Source organism: Oncorhynchus mykiss, chromosome 19 (assembly GCF_013265735.2).
Source record: "Oncorhynchus mykiss isolate Arlee chromosome 19, USDA_OmykA_1.1, whole genome shotgun sequence".
In the NCBI taxonomy this organism is placed as follows: Eukaryota; Metazoa; Chordata; class Actinopteri; order Salmoniformes; family Salmonidae; genus Oncorhynchus; species Oncorhynchus mykiss.
Window position 1 is genome coordinate 15,641,870 of NC_048583.1, and position 20,635 is coordinate 15,662,504.

Sequence of the window (20,635 nt, forward strand, 5' to 3'; positions counted from 1 at the left end):
TTGAAAATGTGGAGAGTGGTACTCAGTGACGTGTTGGGTTTGCCCCAAACATAACTTTGTTTTCAGGACAAAACTGTACTCAAGTTTGCCAAAAAGCACCTGAATGATCATCAAGACTTTTGGAAGAATGTTCAATGGACAGATGATTCAAAAGTATAATTTTTTGGACTAAATAGGTCCCATTATGCCTTGCGAAAACCAAACACTGCATTCCACAGTAAGAACCTCATACCAACGGTCAAGCATGGTGGTGGAAGTGTGATGGTTTGGGGATGCTTTGCTGCCTCAGGATCTGGACGACTTGCCATAATATAAGGAACCATGAATTCTCCTCTGTATCAGAGAATTCTACAGAAGAATGTCAGGGCATCTGTCTGTGAGCTGAAGCGCAGCTGAGTCATGCAGCAAGACAATGATCCCAAAACACCCAATCAAGTCTGTATGAAAATGGTTAAAAAGCAACAAATGTGAAGTTTTGGAATGGCCAAGTCAATGTCCTGACCTAATCCCAACTGAGATGTTGAGGCAGGACTTGAAACGAGCAGTTCATGCTTGAAAACCCACAAATGTCACTGAGTGTTAAGGGAATTTTTATCAATGATGACTAATTATGTTTACATTTCAATCAGGACTGACTAATCCGAATACTATTATGTTACTGTATATGTACTAATCCGAATACTATTATGTTACTGTATATGTACTAATCAGAATACTATTATGTTGTTGTATATGTATGAGTTTTCTTTCTTGATCCCAGTGCTGAATATAATGGGTGTAAATGTGGTCAAGAGTTAGAACAATGACTGTCTGTTCCTTGGTAGAAATGAATTAATTATATCTCCAGTCTGGCTAGAGGGCTTATCTACACAAGCTGTCTTAAGCCCGGTCGTATATTATCTTAATAGGGAGAGACGATGTGAGAACCATACAGCCTTTGTACTGGAACGGAGATGGCACGGGTTGGTGCTGAAACTAATGACGTCATTTTCAGTTTATAACCTGTGGTAAACTGTATCGTGTTCAGTACTCTCGTGAATAAACTCTGCTGATTGACTTTAAGACTGGGCTCTCAATTCATAAAATCCTTATGAATTGACAGTGTTTAATTTCAATTGGGTATTAAAACAGAGTAATTTAATTCCTTTAATACTGAGTTACAGTAGTTCTGCATGCAAGAATGAGACAACATTCCTTTACAACGACATGAGAGACTGATCAACAACTACACAAAGCGTTTGGTTGGAGTCTTTGCAGCTAAAGGTGCCACAATCAGTTAGAGTAAGGAGGAAATTACTTTTTTACACAGAATGTTGCATAACTTTGTTTATGAAATACAGTTGAAGTCAGAAGTTTACATACACCTTAGCCAAATACATTTAAACTCAGTTTTTCCACAAATCTTGACATTTAATCCTAGTAAAAATTCCCTGTCTTAGGTCAGTTAGGATCACCACTTTATTTTAAGAATGTGAAATGTCAGAATAATAGTAGAGGGAATTATTTATTTCAACTTGTATTTCTTTCATCACATTCCCAGTGGGTCAGAAGTTTACATACACTCAATTAGTATTTGGTAGCATTGCCTTTAAATTGTTTAACCTGGGTCAAACATTTTGGGTAGCCACAAGCTTCCCACAATAAGTTGGGTGAATTTTGGCCCATTCCTTCTGACAGAGCTGGTGTAACTGAGTCAGGTTTGTAGGCCTCCCTACTCGCACACGCTTTTTCAGTTCTGCCCACAAATCTTCTATAGGATTGAGGTCAGGGCTTTGTGATGGCCATTCCAATACCTTGACTTTGTTGTCCTTAAGCCATTTTGCCACAACTTTGGAAGTATGTTTGGGGTCATTGTCTATTTGGAAGACCCATTTGCGCCCAGACTGATGTCTTGAGATGTTGCTTCAATATATCCACATAATTGTCCTTCCTCATGACGCCATCTATATTGTGAAGTGCACCAATTCCTACGGTAGCAAAGCACCCCCACAACATGATGCTGCCACCCCCGTGCTTCACTGTTGGGTTGGTGTTCTTTGGCTTGCAAGCCTCCCCATTTTTCCTCCAAACATAAGGATGGTCATTATGGCCAAACAGTTCTATATTTGTTTCATCAGACCAGAGGACATTTCTCCAAAAAGTACAATCTTTGTCCCCGTGTGCGGTTGCAAACCGTAGTCTGACTTTGTTATAGAGGTTTTGGAGCAGTGGCTTCTTCCTTGCTGAGCAGCCTTTCAGGTTATGTCAATATAGGACTAGTTTTACTGTGTATATAGATACTTTTGTACCTGTTTCCTCCAGCATTGTCACAGGAGTCAGAACGCGTCTCCGCAACATGTAAAGTGTTGGCTTCATGAGCTGAAATAAAATAACCCAGAAATGTTCCATATGCACAAAGTGTATTTCTCACAAATATTTGGCACAAATTTGTTTACATCCCTATTAGTGAGCATTTCTCCTTTGGCAATAATCCATCCACCTGACAGGTGTGGCATATCAAGAAGCTGATTAAACAGCATGATCATTACACAGGTAAACCTTGTGCTGGTGGCAATAAAAAGCCACTCTAAAATGTGCAGTTTTGTCACAACACAATGCCACAGATGTCTCAAGTTTATATTTTTTAGGGAGCGTGCAAGTGGCTTGCTGACTGCAGGAATGCCTACCAGACCTGTTCAAATTTAATCAAATTTTATTTGTCACATGCACCAAATACAACAACCTTTCCTTGAAATACTTACATAAAACCCTTAACCAACAATGCAGTTCAAGAAATAGAGCTAAGAAAAGGCTACTGAGGCTATATATGGGGGGTAACGGTACCGTGTCAATGTGCGGGGGTACAGGTTAGTCGAGGTAATTTGTACATGTAGGTGGGGGTAAAGTGACTGTGCACTATGGCAGGTATATGACCTCCTACCTACAGCGGTCTCATTCTTGTCGGTGATCAGGCCTACTGTTGTGTCGTCAGCAAACTTAACAAGGGTGTTGGAGTCGTGCTTGGCGACGCAGTTATGGGTGAACAGGGAGTACAGGAGGGGACTAAGCACAAACCCCTGTGGGGCCCCCATGTTGAGGATCAGCGTGGCAGATGTGTTGTTGCCTACCCTTACCACCCGGGGGCGGCCTGTCAGGAAGTCCAGGATCCAGTTGCAGAGGGAGGTGTTTAGTCCCATGGTCCTTAGCTTAGTGATGAGCTTTGTGGGTGCTATGGTATTGAACGCTAAGATATAGTCAATGAACAGCATTCTTACATAGGGGATCCTTTTGTTCAGGTGGAAGGCAGTGTGGAATGCGATTGAGATTGCTTCATCTGTGGGTGGCTGGAGTCTGCCTGGTATAGAGGTCCTGGATGTTCTGGGCCATTTGCACTACCCTCTGTAGTGCCTTGTGGTCGGAGGCTGAGCAGTTGCCATTCCAGGCAATGATGCAATCAGTTAATGCTCTCAATGGTGCAGCTGAGGAACCGTTTGAGGATCTGAGGACCCATGCCAAATATTTTCAGTCTCCTGAGGGGGAATAGGTTTCGTTGTGCCCTCTTCACAACTGTCTTGGTGTGCTTGGACCATGTTAGTTTGTTGGTGATGTGGATTCCAAGGAACTTGAAGCTCTCAACCTGCTCCACTGCAGTAGAGGTCGACTGATTAATCGGCATGTTTTCATAACAATTGGTAATTGGACGCCGCTTATGGCCGATTACATTGAAATCCACGAGGAGACTGCGTGGCAAGCTTGACCACCTGTTACGCGAGTGCAGCATCAAAAGGACCTGTGGCTGCAAGGAGCCAAGGTTAGTTGCTAGCTAGCATTAAACTTATAAAAAACAAATCTTAACATAATCACTAGTTAACTACACATGGTTGATGATATTACTAGGTAAACTAGCTTGTCCTGCATTGCATATACAGTGCCTTGCGAAAGTATTCGGCCCCCTTGAACTTTGCGACCTTTTGCCACATTTCAGGCTTCAAACATAAAGATATAAAACTGTATTTTTTTGTGAAGAATCAACAACAAGTGGGACACAATCATGAAGTGGAACGACATTTATTGGATATTTCAAACTTTTTTTAACAAATCAAAACTGAAAAATTGGGCGTGCAAAATTATTCAGCCCCTTTACTTTCAGTGCAGCAAACTCTCTCCAGAAGTTCAGTGAGGATCTCTGAATGATCCAATGTTGACCTAAATGACTAATGATGATAAATACAATCCACCTGTGTGTAATCAAGTTATTAACGGTTCATTCAGGATTATCCGTAATCATGGTAGCATCCACATTCATATAGAAGTGTTTAGAAACAGTCTATTCTTATTTACAATAAGTGGCACCAAAAGGGTCATATTAGATTGTGTAGGAATGTAGCAATTTTTGGGTAATCTAAAGCTAAGACCGTTGACCATTTACCTTACTGAGGTGATGTAGATGGAATTGTATTGTATTTGATTCTACTCTGTTCTTGCTAACACATTTATTTCTAAACAAGTCTGCTCTCAGATTTAAAAAATACTGACTGATAGTACCGTATTTAAAAAAAAACAGCGCACATACAGTTTTTTATTTAACCACAACCTATGAGCTATGACTCCACCCAATAACATCCTTTCTCTTCAGTGTTAACGGAAATGAAAAGTGACCTAGAACAATTACCACGTTCGCGTTGTTATTTAGACGTTTATTAAAACCCTGGAACTCAAACTATGACTAATTTAACTGCACAGCATCACATACTTACAAGGTAGTGTTTAATTCGCGTTGAAGACAGGGCATGTTTGATAGATGTTATCTAGGTAGCGCTAGCTAGTTGCTAACAATGGCTAACTGTATGGTTTTTCACACTCAAATAGCCTCCATTATGGAGGTGCTAGCGAATGCAGCCGTGGCAGACATCTGTAAACTCGTAGACGACGACTATGCAGTGTTTCGTTTGGAAATTTCTCAAAGCCAGAAAGAAAACAGGGCATTGCGAAGGAAACTACAGCTATTCGAACTGAAGATGGCACGGGAGCGCGTCCTCGCCAGTCGTCCCAGTAGTGTCAAGATCCTCGACCGATACAGAGGAATGGCAAGAGGTACATTTAGCAGAAGGCCGAGGCTGAGCGGCCTGTGGCTGTTCATATATAGCTAAGTGCCTGTCGCCCCTTCTGCACATGTGTTCTGATGTGTTACCCAGAATTGGGTCATGGTCAGTTTTTGGATAATATTCAATAATTCCCCAAATTACTTACCTATATTGCATAATGACACTATCATATTCTAACCATGTTCTTGATTTACTGCATGTCCTATTATTTACTCAGTAAAAACAATGCGATGCCCGGAACATAATCAATCAGTCTGTAAATAGTATATCAAGAAGTTATGCAAATTGTTACCTTACATCCTTGTCAATTCTATACTTTTTTCCAACTGTCAATAGTGTACAGTATAGCTTTGAGCATTCACGGTAGCTAACATAAACACCTCTTTTACCCCAATTACTCTCTCGGGTGAAGGACAGCTCACTGGAGGCAATAGGAGCTTTGTGAAGCCAGTGGGACACAATACATGGAGAGATGACCAACCAGATACTGTTGATGAGGGGAATGGAGAGTCAACCCAGCATGTTATCGTGATAGAGGTTAGTGTAATAGTGTTACATTAAAATTACAGTACATCAAATGTGACCAGTTTATTTCAGAAAGGCTCCCCTCCGCTATTAATTTGCTTAAATCCTAATTGATCTGCCGTAGGGGAGCTTGTGAGACTTCCCTACAACATTGTTATCCAATGCTTGTGTCAGTCTGCAGATGCAGAGGCTGCAGGTCTTGGGGTCAAGCAGCACAGGTCTGAAGGAGAGGAGGGCCTGAGGCAAAGCGGAGACATCCAGACTGGAGTGGCTGGAGCGCCCTATGAAGCCATGGAGGACCCCACCACCTCTGCGCCCCAGCCAAGGACCCGACGTAGCGTCACGGAGGTCAGTGGAAGGCCCGACTCCGTCCTCAAGTCAGAGACAGACACCAAGACTTTAACTGTAACACACAGGCTCTTACACACAGGATCAGACCCCAGATCAGACCCAGAGAGACTAGTGCTGGGAAGACTGGTCTGTCCTCCTGCTCCTGGCTCAGAGTATTTACCGGTATTTCACCAGAGCCAGAGGATGGTTCATTCCGGTGGGGATGGCTATGGTGACGCGTTAGACACTGTCGGTGATGAGCCGTCTTGCTCTTACACTACAGAGATGGACCCTGGCAACATGCCCTTGGGTTTAGAGACACAGACTCATCTGTCTAAAGGGGACTGGAACCGGTACAGTAGTAGTCTATACGCTGAAGGGTCCCTAGATAAGAAAGGGGAGGTTATAGTCGTAGATGAGGTGACTGTGAAAGTGGAGAGCGACGCTCCTCTGACATGGGATGCAGACGAGACTCACGTAGGGGAAGGACACTCTCAGGGCAACACCAGTGACTTTTTAGACTACAGGGAAAGCATAGAGACAAATGTAAATGTTGCGACCCACTCCCCTTTGCACGTGTTCAGGGATCTTGACCCAATGTCCACATCAATGGCACCTTCCGATTCACACGGCCGCGTCCTTTTATCGAATTCAAACGACAGGGCTAGAGCCCAGTCTCAGGGAGGGGGAGCCACATCAGGTGGTAGTAAAGATAAATGGTTCTTCTGCATGTTCTGTAACAAAGGCTTCAGCTGCCCACAGAAGGTGGAGATCCACCAGAGGGTCCACACAGGGGGAAAACCCTTCAGCTGTACCCAGTGTCATATGCGCTTTGCTCAGGCTCGTGACCTGAAGAGGCACCAGAGGGTCCACACAGGGGTGAAACCCTACAGCTGCCCCCAGTGTGAGAAGAGGTTCTCCCGCCAGGACCATCTGAAAATGCACCTGAAGGTCCACACAGGAGAGAGGCCGTTCGCCTGTACGCACTGCGGGAAGAGGTTCTCAGAGAGGAGATACCTCAGGATACACCAGCAGAAAAACCATTCCACTCTATAACATAGAAATGAACCATTCCACTGGATAGCTTATAGAACAAAACCCTGCATTAAAGACAAAGATTGTTTTTGTATTGTTGTTAGCAGAAAAGATCTACAGATGCATTTGGAATAACGAGAGTTAAGCCAAATTCAGATACAACAGCCGACATGAGACAAGATAAAACTCTAGTGTTGTACAACTGCTGACCAAAGACGGGGTATTCAGATCAAGAAGACAGTTGAGACCATTTCCACGTGGCAGCATCATTTTGTGGTGGTGCTTTGCTGCAGGAGGGACTGGTGCACTTCACAAAATAGATGGCATCATGAGGATGGAAAATTGTGGATATATTGAAGCAACATCTCAAGACATCAGTCAGGAAGTTAATGCTTGATCGCAAATGGGTCTTCCAAATGGACAATGACCCCAAGCATACTTCCAAAGTTGTGGCAAAATGGCTTAAGGACAACAGAGTTAAGGTATTGGAGTGGCCATCACAAAGCCCTGACCTCAAACCTATAGAACATTTGTGGGCAGAACTGAAAGTGTGTGCGAGCAAGGAGGCCTACAAACCTGACTCAGTTACACCAGCTCTGTCAGGAGGAATGGCCCAAAAATCACCCAACTTATTGATGGAAGCTTGTGGAAGGCTACCTGAAACGTTTGACCCAGGTTAAACAATTTAAAGGCAATGCTACCAAATACTAATTGAGTGTATGTAAACTTCTGACCCACTGGGAATGTGATGAAAGAAATAAAAGCTGAAATAAATAATTCCCTCTACTATTATTCTGACATTTCACATTCTTAAAATAAAGTGGTGATCCTAACTGACCTCCTTTTTACTAGGATTAAATGGCAGGAATTGTGAAAAACTGAGTTTAAATGTATTTGGATAAGGTGTATGTAAACTTCAGACTTCAACTGTACATGCTCCAGAAACAGGGTACACTTTGGGCCTGATCCCGACTTAGGAATGTATGCCTTTCCTACGCACTTCTCAGTATTTGGTATTCAGACTTACCTAATTCAGTCGCATAATGCTCTCTGCAGGCGTGGCTACCTTGCACGCTCTGAATAAATTTAATTCAACTGCTGAAAACCTTCCCACTTGCTGCCCAAACAAATTTTCTCGTGGAGTTTTCATTCAATGGTGTTTTCAGCACATTCATCTTTACATGTCATTTAGCAGACACACTTACCCAGAGCCTTTACGCACAAAATATATTGCTAAATAAAAAAATGGTGGTTCGATTCATCCTGACAGTTGTCATATTCAGGTTCAATCTATACAATATTGGAAGGTGGGGAAAAAAGTGTACAATAGGGATTGAACAGTAATCCTATAAATGTACCCAAATGTCTTACTAATCGTGGAGCTGTATGACAACAGTCCAGTCATCGTGAACCATGCTCCAAGTTTAAACTGCTACGTGGGGCCTGAGTTCCATAATGATTCAATTAGGCTACATGTCCCAAATTATTGCACCACGTTAGGCTGTTATGAGCCACTAATGCTAGCGACCCTCAGGAACAATTTACAAATCAAATCAACATTGATTTGTCACATGCGCCGAATACAACAAGTGTGTGACAGGTCTAAGGAAAGAAAGGTAAACAGAATGGAATGATGCAAAATAAATGTATGTGGTTATTACTGACGTTGGCTCTCGATATTGGCTAATATTTAACATGATAAAAATGGTAAAATAAAATGTAGAAAAGCCCGGGCATATAATCAAAACATTCTAAAGTACATCAACTCGGCAGGTTCAGCCCACAGAAGCCTATAGTTTGGGTCTCCAAATTTCATCCACGCAAATTATGAGGGCACACAATTAAAATTCGGAATAACGGCAGAGCTATTTACATCTTATTTCACTGTGGAAAAGGGGCCGCAATACATGTCATGTTGATATAATTTTCAGTTTGCTTCCATATGGCTTTTTTTTTTTTTTGAATTTTGATGGGAATTAAGTCAAGTTTAGAATACGGCGTGTCTGGACACCGCACCGCCACACCTTCATTTATTCTAGTTCAACCTCAAACAAATAGTGGGTGAATAGTATGCTATTCAAATGCTTAAGTTCAAGGTCAGAATACGAATAGAGAGAAAAGCACATAAAAAGTGAATTACGTTCCATTTACGCACGCTTAAATCGGGGCCTTAGAAACTTGTCAGATAAATATCAGCATCTGAACTGAGTTTAACAGATTTCATTGTTGAATATTCCTGGGTGGAATATTGCATCCAGACATTGTGAGATATGCAGTCTCTAATGAAAGTCTACACACCCCTTGCACAGTCTTCACATTTTGCTGCCTTCAAATTAAATCTAAAAAGGGATTAAATTCGTTTCTTTCCTACCTATCTACACAACCTACTCCACATTTTCAAAGTGAAAATCATTTTATTATAGATCAAAAAATGTAAAACAACCATGTCTTGATTGCCTATTTCTTCACTAACCAGAGTTAATACTTGGCAGAAGCACTTTTGGCAGCCAGTACAGCTGTGAATAATTTTGAATAAGATTCTACCAACTTTGCACCAACTCTTAGGGCAACATATATCCATTGTTTTTGTCAAAATTGCTCTAGCTCAGTAAATTTGGTTGGAAATCATTGATGGTGAGCAATATTCAAACCTTGTCTCTGATTTTCAAGACTGGACTACTCAAATACTCAACACCTCTTGGAAAGCTATTCTGGCGTGTCTTTGGCATTACATGTGTGTAATTGTAATGCTGAAAAATAAAACACTATCCCAGGGTTTTTAGAAGACTGAGGGGAGATTTCCTTTAACTTTTTAGCTGGGCTTTGCTCCTTTCATATTTATTTTGATCCTGACAAAGTCCCTGCCCGTGACAAGCATACCCATAACATAACGCTGTCACACTATGATCTATAATCTTTCATTCACTTTGAAAATGTGAAGTAGCTTGTGCAGATCGCTAGGGAAAACGTTCAATTTAATACTGTGTGTATACACTGTGCAAGAGGTGTGGAGACTTTCAGCAGGCACTTTATATATAAGCCTAATAATACTGTTACCTATTGTGTTTGTACTGTGTAAGCTATATGATGTTCCCAAATGCCTATTTTCATTACTTCTGTTCAACTGCTTAACATTTTTTCTAAGACACTTTTAAAAATAAAGTTAATGCAGTTGATCAAGTTCATGCAGATTTTTGTATGTGTGGTTTTCATATGGTGTATTTTAAAGATGCAATATGCAGAAATCACTCTGCCATTTCCTGGTTGCTAAAATTCTATTTTAAAAGCCTATTTTCAGTTTGTAAAACAAGCAGTCATTGTATAGAGAATCATTGTACCATCTAAACCGCTGTGAAATATGTTTTACAGCTGTTTTCAGCTGCAAAAAGCTGGTGTACAAAACCGAAAGTAAATGACACAAAAATTAAACTTAAGAAGGGGAAGCATGGAACAGATCTACCACACATAGAACAGATCTACCACTTTTTAGACTTATAGACAGACCTATAACTCACATTTCTATGGGTATTTGGTCAGGTTGCCCAAAAAGTTACATATTGCAGCTTTAAAACTTGTTTATGTTTAATAGAACAAAAAGTCCCTTTTTGTTTTTAAGACTTTCATTGAGACTTTCTTTAGTTCACATCACATCTGATCTAAACCCTGTTCTGCATACACACAACAGTGCTTTATAACCATTATAGACTTACTGAATATACCTACACAAACCCACACACTCATAAACACCTACTGTACAAGTCAAAACACACTGAACAAAAATATAGTGTAAAGTGTTGGTCCCATGTTTCATGAGCTCAAAAAAAATCCCAGATGTTTTCCATATGCACAAATTTGTTTACATCCCTGTTAGTGAACATTTCTCATTTGCCAAGATAATCCATCCACCTGAACGGTGGGGCATATCAAGAAGGTGAATAAACAGCATGGTCATTACACAGGTGCACCTTGTGCTGGGGACAATAAAAGGCCACTATAAATGTGCTGTTTTGTCACAACACAATGCCACAGATGTCTCAAGTTTTGAGGGAGCGTGCAATTGGCATGCTGACTGCAGGAATGTCCACCATAGCTATTGCTAGAGAATCTAATGTTAATTTCTTTACCATAAACCGACTCCAACTTCGTTTTAGAGAACTTGGTAGTATGTCCAATTGGCCTTACAACTATAGACCACGTCAGCCCAGGAGTGTTTCTGTCTGTAATAAAGCCCTTTTGTGGGGAAAAAACTCATTATGATGGGATGGGCCTGGCTGCCAAGTGGGTGGGCCTGGCTGCCAAGTGGGTGGGCCTATGCCCTCCAAGGCCCACCCATGGCTCCACCCCTGTCCAGGCATTTGAAATCCATAGATTAGGGCCTAATGAATTCATTTTAATTGATTGATTTCCTTAAATGAACTGTAGCTCTGTGAAATCTTTGAAAATGTTGCGTGTTGCGTTTATTTTTGTTTAGTATAGTTTAGCTGGGTTTGGCTGATGACGACTTTTGAATTATTTACCAACAACATATTTATGTCCACCATGATGGGCTTAACAACAACAGTAATTCTGTAACTACAGTATAGGCCTCAAACGTAGTGGAGATGGGTAAACACTCCATGTTGAAAGTGTGTTTATTATCTGTGTGTACGTACCTGATGGAGTGTATGTCTTTGTAATCTGTATCACCTGTCTCTTCCAGGAGGAGGGTCTAGAGGTGCTGCTGGTGAAGGAGGAGAGGTGTGAGGAGGGTTTAGGGAAACCGGAGGGGACCATGTTCATGGAGGACAACCAGACTACACCTCCTCCTGAATCCACAGAGGAACCAGCTGAGCAGCACAGGACCACACACAGTCTCACTGAGGTGAGCCCACTGTAAACTACTGTCTGTATGGTATTAGATCATGGTCTATATCCACAAAGCCTCAGAGTAGGAGTGCTGATTTAGGATCAGTTTTCCTTTTAGATAATAATGAATGACTATGCAGACATATGGGGACCTGATCTTCGATCAGCACTTCAACTCTAATACTCTTTGTGGATACAGGCCCATGTCTTGATTAATTTTGTGTGGGACCATGCTTTTGAATGATCAAACCATTAAATAGTATGAAGTGATCAAATCAACTAACATGTTTGCATAGTACTCATAGCAATCCCTCATTGTCCAATCAGAAGATGCTCCATAGCAGGGTGCTCATATCAGATTTCTTGATCCAACATCCTTTCACTCTGTATCTCTAACAGTCAGTAGACATGGAGGATGGGAAGCCTGATCTGCTGCTGGTCAAAGAGGAGACAATAGAAGACGGACCAGAGAGCATTGACCTGCTGACTGGATTAAAGATGGGGGAGCAAGGTAAGGTAGAAATACATATAATACATATAATACAATATAGCCTCCGTACATTAATAGATCTTCAATGGGAATAGTAATACATACAGCACATTGAAGTGATGTGCCTATTTTTTTTCTTCATTCAATACATCAAAGGAAATCAATAGAACTTATGTTTGCATAGAAAAACAGACATTATAATGTCTGAACTTGACTCAAAAATGTTTTTAACGTTTATTTTCTAACCTCTTCCTGCAGTTAGTTGGCTGGAGGCTAACAGAGAAGACTGGGCAACCATCTTGGATTACCAGACCCAGACGGGTGCCAAGGGCCCAGTGGATAACATCACTGAGCAGGCCAGGACCAGAGGTGACATAGTGGAGGTCAGTGGATGGGACAGCGTCCTCAACTCTGGGCCGGGGAACAACACTGTTAACCACAACCAGAAACAGACAGTCGAATCCAAAACAACATCTGAACATAGTCTCCATGACAACAGACTGGCTACGACCAGGGCGAGGCATAGCTTTGGTCTGCGGGGACGGGGAGGTGTCGGTATGCCGCGGGAGAGAACACACACAGACTCGGCTAGTGATGCTCCGTCCTGCTCCTATAGTTGTGATTCAGAGAGACTGATGGCGCCTCAGGTTACCCCCCTAACAGATGCTGCCTTCAGCTTGCCTTCTATAGGATCTATCAACTGGAACATTGATCCTGTGACATCACAGACCCTCCCTAGCCTTCGTCCTCCTCACAATCTCCTTATGTTAAACCAAACCTCAGACAATGCCAGTTCATCAACACTAAATGGCTACACAAGACCATTGACAAATGACAGAATCAGTAAAGGTGGCAGTGCCACAGAGAAGCGGTTCACGTGTTCGTTCTGTGGGAAAGCCTTCAGTTTCCCCCAACAGGTGGAGATCCACCAGAGGATGCACACGGGGGAGAAACCATACGGCTGCCACCTGTGCCGGGCCACTTTCTCCCAATCGTCCAGCCTGAATAGGCACCAAAGAGTCCACACAGGGGAGAAACCCTTCAGCTGTACCCAGTGTAACATGCGCTTTGCCCATGCTGGCAACCTGAAGAGACACCAGAGGGTCCACACAGGAGAGAAACAATACAGCTGACCCCAGAGTGAGAAAATATTCTCCTGCTAGAACCAGCTGAAGGTCCACACTGGAGAGAGGTTGTTTGCACTGCAGGAGGAGGTTCTCAGAAAGGAGCTACCTCAGGATACACCTGCAGAAAAAACATTCCACTCTATAACATAGAACGTAACCATTCCACTTAATAGCGTCTGCGGTTTAGATTAAACCCTGCATTAAAGACAAACATGAATGGTCATTATTGTCAGCAGAAAATATATTTTTGATTTGACTTTTATTTAAACAGGGAGTTAACAATGAGACCAGGGTCTCTTTCACAAGGGAGCTCTGCATATACAATGAATAGGACAATGTAAAACAAAGAAATAGCACAACACAAATATCCAAGATAAACAGTTACATTCCTCAATAAGAATTGCACGAATGGCACCAGAACATCCAATTGTAATGTATTATGTAGTTGGTTCCAGCAATGCAGGTGCATTTATAACTAAAAGTGGATTTACCTAGTTTGGTGGAGACCCGAGGAACCTTGAGTTAACCAACAAAGTTAGGTAAGTTGGAAACTTGTGTAGTAAAGCTTTCTAAACAAAAAAGGGACGTTAATGAGGACCAGCCAACATGTTTATGCAGTGGTGAGTGTTACACAGATGCATTTGGAATTACGAGAGTAACAGATGTGTTGAATATTCCTGGGTAGTCTATATGTATCCAGACAGTAATATGTCAGGCATATACAGTGCCTTCAGAAAGTATTCACACCTCTTGACTTTTTCCTAATTTTGTTGTGTTCCTGACTGAATTTAAAATGTCTTTTTTTTGTCACTGGTCTACACACAATGCCCCATAATGTCAAAGTGGAATAATGTTTTTAGAAATGTTTTCAAAAAAATTAAAAGCAGTCAATAAGTATTCAAGCCCTAAACACGTTCAGGAGTAAAAATGAGCTTAACAAGTCACATAATAAGTTGCATGGACTCTGTGTGCAACAATTGTGTTTAACATGATTTATGAATGAATACCCCACACAAACAATTATCTGTAAGGGTCCCGCATGTGAGCGATGAATTTCAACCACAAAGACCAGGGAGGTTTTCCAATGCCTCGTAAAGAAGGGCCCCTGTTGGTAGATGGGTAGAAAAAAGCAGACATTGAATATCACTTTGGATGGTGTATCAATACACTAAAGTAATACTGTAAGAAATGTAGCAAAGCAATTAACTTTTTGTCCAGAATATAAAGTGTTATGTTTGGATTAAAAACAATACAAGACATTACTGAGTAAAACTCTCCACATTTTCAAGCATAGTGGTGGCTGCATCATGTTATGGGTATGCTTGTAATCGTTAAGGATTGCAGTGTTTTTTAGGATAAAAAAAAAACGGAATGGAGCTAAGCAAAATCCTAGCATAAAACCTGGTTCAGTCTGCTTTCCACCAGACACTGGGAGATGAATTCACCTTTGCAGGACAGTAACCTAAAACACAAGGCCAAATCTACACGAGTTCCTTACCAAGAAGACAGTGAATTTTCCTGAGTGGCCGAGTTACAGTTTTGACCTACATCTACTTGAGAATCTATGGCAAGACCTGAAAATGGTTATCTAGCATTGATTAACAAACAATTTGACCGAGCTTGATACAGTTTACATGCAGGTTTAGAAAGCTCTTGGAGACTTACCCAGAAAGATTCACAGGTTTAATCGCTGCCAAAAGTGTTTCTACAAAGTATTGTCTCGGGTGTGAATACTTTTGTAAATAAGACATTTCTGTACTTTATTTTCAATAAAATAAATAAAATAAAAACATGTTTTCACTTTGTCATTATGGGGTATTGCGTGTGGATAGGTAAGCATTTATTTTTTATACATTTTGAATTCAGGTAGTAACACAACAACATGTGGAATAAGTCAAGGAGTATGAATACTTTCTGAAGGCACTGTAGTCTAATCCATTGAGAGGGGACTGGAACCGGTACAGTAGTAGTGTATACTCTGAAGGGGAAAGAAAGGGGAGGGTCTGGTCGTAGATGAGGCGACTGTGAAAGTGGAGGGTGATGTTTCTCTGACATGGAATTCAGACGAGACTCACTTAGGAAAAGGACACTCAGAGGGCAACACTAGTGACTTCTTAAACTACATGGAAGCTTAGAGACATCCAAATGTCACAACACACTCCCATTTACATGGCTTTTTCCATTAAATAGACTAACCAGGTGAATTATATGATCCCTTATTGATGTCACTTATTAAATCCTCTTCAATCTGTGTAGATGAAGGGGAGGAGACAGGTTAAATAAGGATTTTTAAGCCTTGAGAAAAATGAGACATGGATACTGTATGTGTGCCATTTGGAGGGTGACTGGGCAAGACAAAATATTTAAGTGCCTTTGAAAGGGGTATGGTAGTAGGTGCCAGGCACACAGGTTTGTGTGTATCAAGAACTGCAATGCTGCTGGGTTTTTCACGCTCAACATTTTCCTGTGTGTATGAAGAATGGTCCACCACCCAAATTACATCCAGCCAACTTGACACAACTGTGGGAAGCCTTGGAGTCAACATGGGCCAGCATCCCTGTGGAACGCTTTCAAAACCCTGTAGAGTCCATGCCCCAACGAATTGAGGCTGTTTTTTTATTTATTTTATCTTTATTTAACTAGGCAAGTCAGTTAAGAACAAATTCTTATTTTCAATGACGGCCTAGGAACAGTGGGTTGGCCTGTTCAGGGGCAGAACGACAGATTTGTACCTTGTCAGCTCGGGGATATGTTGGTCACAGATACCTTTTTAAAAAAAAGGTACGCGCGTGGATGAGAACCACCATTTGCCTCATGCAGTACGACACATCTCCTTCGTATAGAGTTGATCAGGCTGTTGATTGTGGCCTGTGGAATGTTGTCCCACTCCTCTTCAATGGCTGTGCAAAGTTTCTGGATATTGGCGGGAACTGTAACACACGGTCTTACACATCAATCCAGAGCATCCCAAACATGCTCAATGATGTCTGGTGAGTATGCAGGCCATGGAAGAAGTGGGAAATGTTCAGCTTCCAGGAATCGTGTACAGATCCTTGTGACATGGGGCTATGCATTATCATGCTGAAACATGAGGTGATAGTGGCGGATGAATGGCACAACAATGGGACTCAGGATCTCGTCACGGTATCTTTGTGCATTCAAATTGCCATCAATAAAATGCAATTGTGTTCGTTATCTATAGCTTATGCCTGCCCAAACGATAACTCCACAACCTTGACGTCAGCAAACCTCTTGCAGACAAGATGCCATACACACTGTCTGTCATCTGCCCGGTACAGTTGAAACTGGAATTCATTTGTGAAGAGCACACTTCCCAAGCAGACCAGTGGCCATCCAAGGTGAGCATTTTCCCACTGAAGTCGGTTACAACGACAAACTGCAGGCAGGTCAAGACCCTGTTGAGGGCGACAAGGTGGTTTCTGACAGTTTGTGCAAAAATTCTTCGGTTGTGCAAACCCCCAGTTTCATCAGCTGTCTGTGTGGCTCAGACGATCCGGCAGGTGAAGAAGCCGGATGTGGAGGTCCTGGGCTGGCGTGGTTACACATGGTCTGCATTTGTGAGGCCGGTTGGACGTTGTGTGACAAAACTGCACAATTTAGAGAAATAAACATTTTGTGTGTATGGAGCATTTTCTGGGAACTTTTATAACAGCTAATGAAACAAGGGACATTCTGATAGGCTCGTTCTGATATATATATATATATATTTTAATCTGTTTTCATTTTTTTTTTAAATGTTTTACATATTTTTGTGCCGTGAAAAAGTATGTGCCCCTTTTTGGATTTTCTATTTCCACATATGTTTGATATTTAATGTCATCAGATCTTCAACAAAAACTAATATTAGATAAAGAGAACCTGAGTTTACAAATAACCCCCCAAAATATATATTTAATTTAATGAACAAAGTTATACAACACCCAATTCCACTGTGTGAAAAAGTAATTGCCCCCTTACACTCAATAACTGGTTGTGCCACCTTTAGCTGCAATGACTGCAAGCAAATTGTTCCTGTAGTTGTTGATCAGTCTCTCATGTCGCTGTGGAGGAATTTTTGCCCACTCTTGCATGCAGAACTGCTTTTACTCAGCAACATTTGTGGGTTTTCAAACATGTACTGCTCGTTTCAAGTCCGACCACAACATCTCAATTGGGATTAGGTCTGGACTTTGACTAGGCCATTCCAAAGCTTCATATTTGTTGCTTTTTAAACATTTTCATCGAGGCTTGATTGTGTGTTTTGGATCACTGTCTTGCTGCATGACCCAGCTGTTCTTCAGCTTCAGCTCACAGACGGATAGCCTGACATTCTCCTGTAGAATTCTCTGATACAGAGCAGAATTCATGGTTCCTTTCTATTAAGGCAAGCCGTCCAGGTCCTGAGGCGGAAAAACTTCCCCAAACCATCACACTGTTTTCCGGATTCTGACATAACACGTTCTGATCCTTCTTAATTATTATAATTTTTTTATTGTGTGTATTGTTAGGTATTGTTGGAGCTAGAAACATAAGCATTTCGCTGCACCTGCGATAACATCTGCAAAATATGTGTACTCAACCAATAACATTTGATTCGAAGGTCTTGATTGATTTTTTAAGTGTGGGAACATGTCTTTGAATGATCAAATCAACTAATAATACTCATAGCAATCCTTCATTGCCCAATCAGGAGATGCTCCATAGCAGGGTGCTCATATCAGATTTCTTGATCCAACATCCTCTCACTCTGTATCTCTTACAGTCAGTAGACATGGAGGATGGGAAGCTTGATCTGCTGCTGGTAAAAGAGGAGACAGTAGAAGACGGACCAGAAAGCATTAATCTGCTGAGTGGACTAAAGATGGGGGAGCAAAGTAAGGGAGAAATACATATGGCCTACATACAATAATAGATTTTCAATGGGAATAGTGATGCGCCTGGCTATACTTTTTTCTTCATTCATAAAATGAAACAACTTGTGTTTACATACAAAAAAACCACACAAACATAATGTATTCATTTCAGCAGGTAATATGTCGAATTCTCTGCCATGTTTGTAAAGTACTTTTCTAAACTCTTCCTGCAGGTGGTTGGCTGGAGGCTAACAGAGGAGACTGGGGAGCCATCTTGGATTCCCAGACCCAGACTGGTGCAGCCAAGGGCCCAGTGGACAACATCACTGTGCAGGCAAGGACCAGAGGTGACATAGTGGAGGTCAGCGGATGGGACTGCGTCCTCAACTCTGGGCTGGGGAACAACATTGTTGACCACTACCAGAAACAGACAGTTGAACACAAAACAACATCCAAACTCAGTCTCCATGACAACAGACTGGCTGAGACGAGGGCGAGACTTAGATTTGGTCTGCGGGGAAGTGTTCGTATGCAGCTGGAGAGAACAGACACAGACTCGGCTAGCGATGCTCCGTCCTGCTCCTATAGTTGTGATTCAGAGAGACTGATGGCACCTCAGGTTAACCCCCTAACAGATGCTGCCTTCAGCCTGCCTTCTATAGGATCTATCAATTGGAACATGGACCCTGCGACAACACAGACACTCCCTGGCCTTAAACCTCCTCACACTCTCCTTATGTTAAACCAAACCTCAGACAATGCCAGTGCCTCAACACTAAATGGCTACACAAGCCTATTGACAAATGACAGTAGTAGTAACGCTATCAACAGATCTTGTGGCAAAGAGAAACGCTTCCTGTGTTCGTTCTGTGGGAAAGCCTTCAGTTTCCCCCAACAGGTGGAGATCCACCAGATGATGCACACAGGGGAGAAACCGTTCAGCTGCCACCTGTGTCGGGCCAGTTTCTCCCACTCCTCCAAGCTGAAGAGGCACCAGAGAGTCCACACAGGGGAGAAACCATACAGCTGCCCCCAGTGTGATAAGAGGTTCTCCCACCAGCACCACCTGAAGAGGCACCAGAAGGTCCACACGAGAGAGAGGCCGTTTGCCTGTACGCACTGAAAATACAGAAAATACACACAGTGCGTGTATAATGTAGAACTAGTTAGATTGTAATGAATTCTGTTGGATTTGGATGTATAGGAAAGTGGATGAGGTGAACTGAGGATGATGAGGCAGAGTAGATGATTATGGTGATGGTTGGTGTGATGGTGTCTGTAAAAATGCTTTGTCCCTTTAGGTTGATACTGTTTTATAGTAAGATAATGACAGTGCCTTAATTAATGTTTACTTGACGTGATGTCTTGAAGCTGTGTGTAATGTAATGTTGAACCTTTTCCAAAGTATTCTAAAATTAATGTTTTCATTTATCGTTTTGTGCAATAAAAGTAATGTAGTTCACAGTTGACTCTTTGACCATTTTGTTTAAATTAAATACAAAATTGACTGTACTAACTGACTAGTTTTTTGTTTGTCTTTGCAGGGACTGAGTTTGACTTATTACAGTCGAAACAAAACATTATACTTAATTCTTGAATCAAAACTTAAAAATAGGTCTCCTGAGTGGCGCAGTGGTCTAAGAGATCCTGGTTATGGCGCAGTGTGCCACTAGAGATCCTGGTTCAAGTTCAGGCTCTGTCGCAGCCGTCCGCGACCGGGAGACCCATGGGGCGGCGCACAATTGGCCCAGCGTCGTCCATGTTAGGGGAGGGTTTGGCCGGCAGGGACGTTCTTGTCCCATCGCGCACTAGCGACTCCAGTGGCGGGCCGGGTGCATGCACGCTGACATGTGCCCGGCCCGCCACAGGTGCGCCCGGCCCGCCAGGTGTACGTACGGTGTTTCCTCGGACACATTGGTGCGACTGGTTAAGCGGGCATTGTGCGGCTTGGCTGGGTTTCAGAGGACCTTCGCCTCTCCCGAGTTTGAGTCTATGGGGGCGCTATTTCATTATTGGATAAAAAAACGTGCCCGTTTTAAGCGCAATATTTTGTCACGAAAAGATGCTTGACTATGCATATAATTGACAGCTTTGGAAAGAAAACAGTCTAACGTTTCCAAAACTGCAAAGATATTATCTGTGAGTGCCACAGAACTCGTGCTACAGGCGAAACCAAGATGAAACTTCAAACAGGAAATGAGCAGAATTTCTGAAGCTCTGTTTTCCAATGTCTCCTTATATGGCTGTGAATGCACCAGGAACGAGCCTGCGCTTTCTGTCGTTTCTTCAAGATGTCTGCAGCATTGTGACGTATTTGTAGGCATATCATTGGAAGATTGGCCATAA

General features: G+C 42.1%; 1 protein-coding gene across 3 annotated transcripts; it reads left to right on the plus strand.

Moving 5' to 3' along the window:
* Positions 1 to 4,307: 4,307 nt before the first annotated feature.
* LOC110498496 (zinc finger protein 143-like) lies at positions 4,308 to 19,751 on the plus strand. Of its 3 annotated transcripts, none has more exons than XM_036953714.1 (8): positions 4,310 to 5,073; positions 5,497 to 5,621; positions 5,784 to 5,957; positions 11,674 to 11,835; positions 12,219 to 12,330; positions 12,568 to 12,692; positions 18,199 to 18,310; positions 18,523 to 19,751. In XM_036953714.1, exons 1-8 carry the CDS (start codon positions 4,815 to 4,817, stop codon positions 19,410 to 19,412), a joined length of 1,959 nt encoding a protein of 652 aa, XP_036809609.1. In that variant the 5' UTR covers positions 4,310 to 4,814; the 3' UTR covers positions 19,413 to 19,751. The 3 variants fall into 3 exon arrangements, with proteins under 3 accessions (XP_021430822.2, XP_036809609.1, XP_036809610.1); XM_036953715.1 differs by having other exon boundaries at positions 5,071 to 5,186; XM_021575147.2 differs by lacking the exons at positions 12,568 to 12,692; positions 18,199 to 18,310 and having other exon boundaries at positions 4,308 to 5,073.
* Positions 19,752 to 20,635: the final 884 nt, after the last annotated feature.

Coding starts and splice junctions, on each gene's coding strand:
- LOC110498496 (XM_036953714.1), top strand. CDS start 4,815: ATGGCTAACTGTATGGTTTTTCACACTCAAATAGCCTCCATTATGGAG. Junction 5,074..5,496: donor ATACAGAGGAATGGCAAGAG/GTACATTTAGCA, acceptor TCTCGGGTGAAG/GACAGCTCACTGGAGGCAAT. Junction 11,836..12,218: donor CCACACACAGTCTCACTGAG/GTGAGCCCACTG, acceptor TATCTCTAACAG/TCAGTAGACATGGAGGATGG.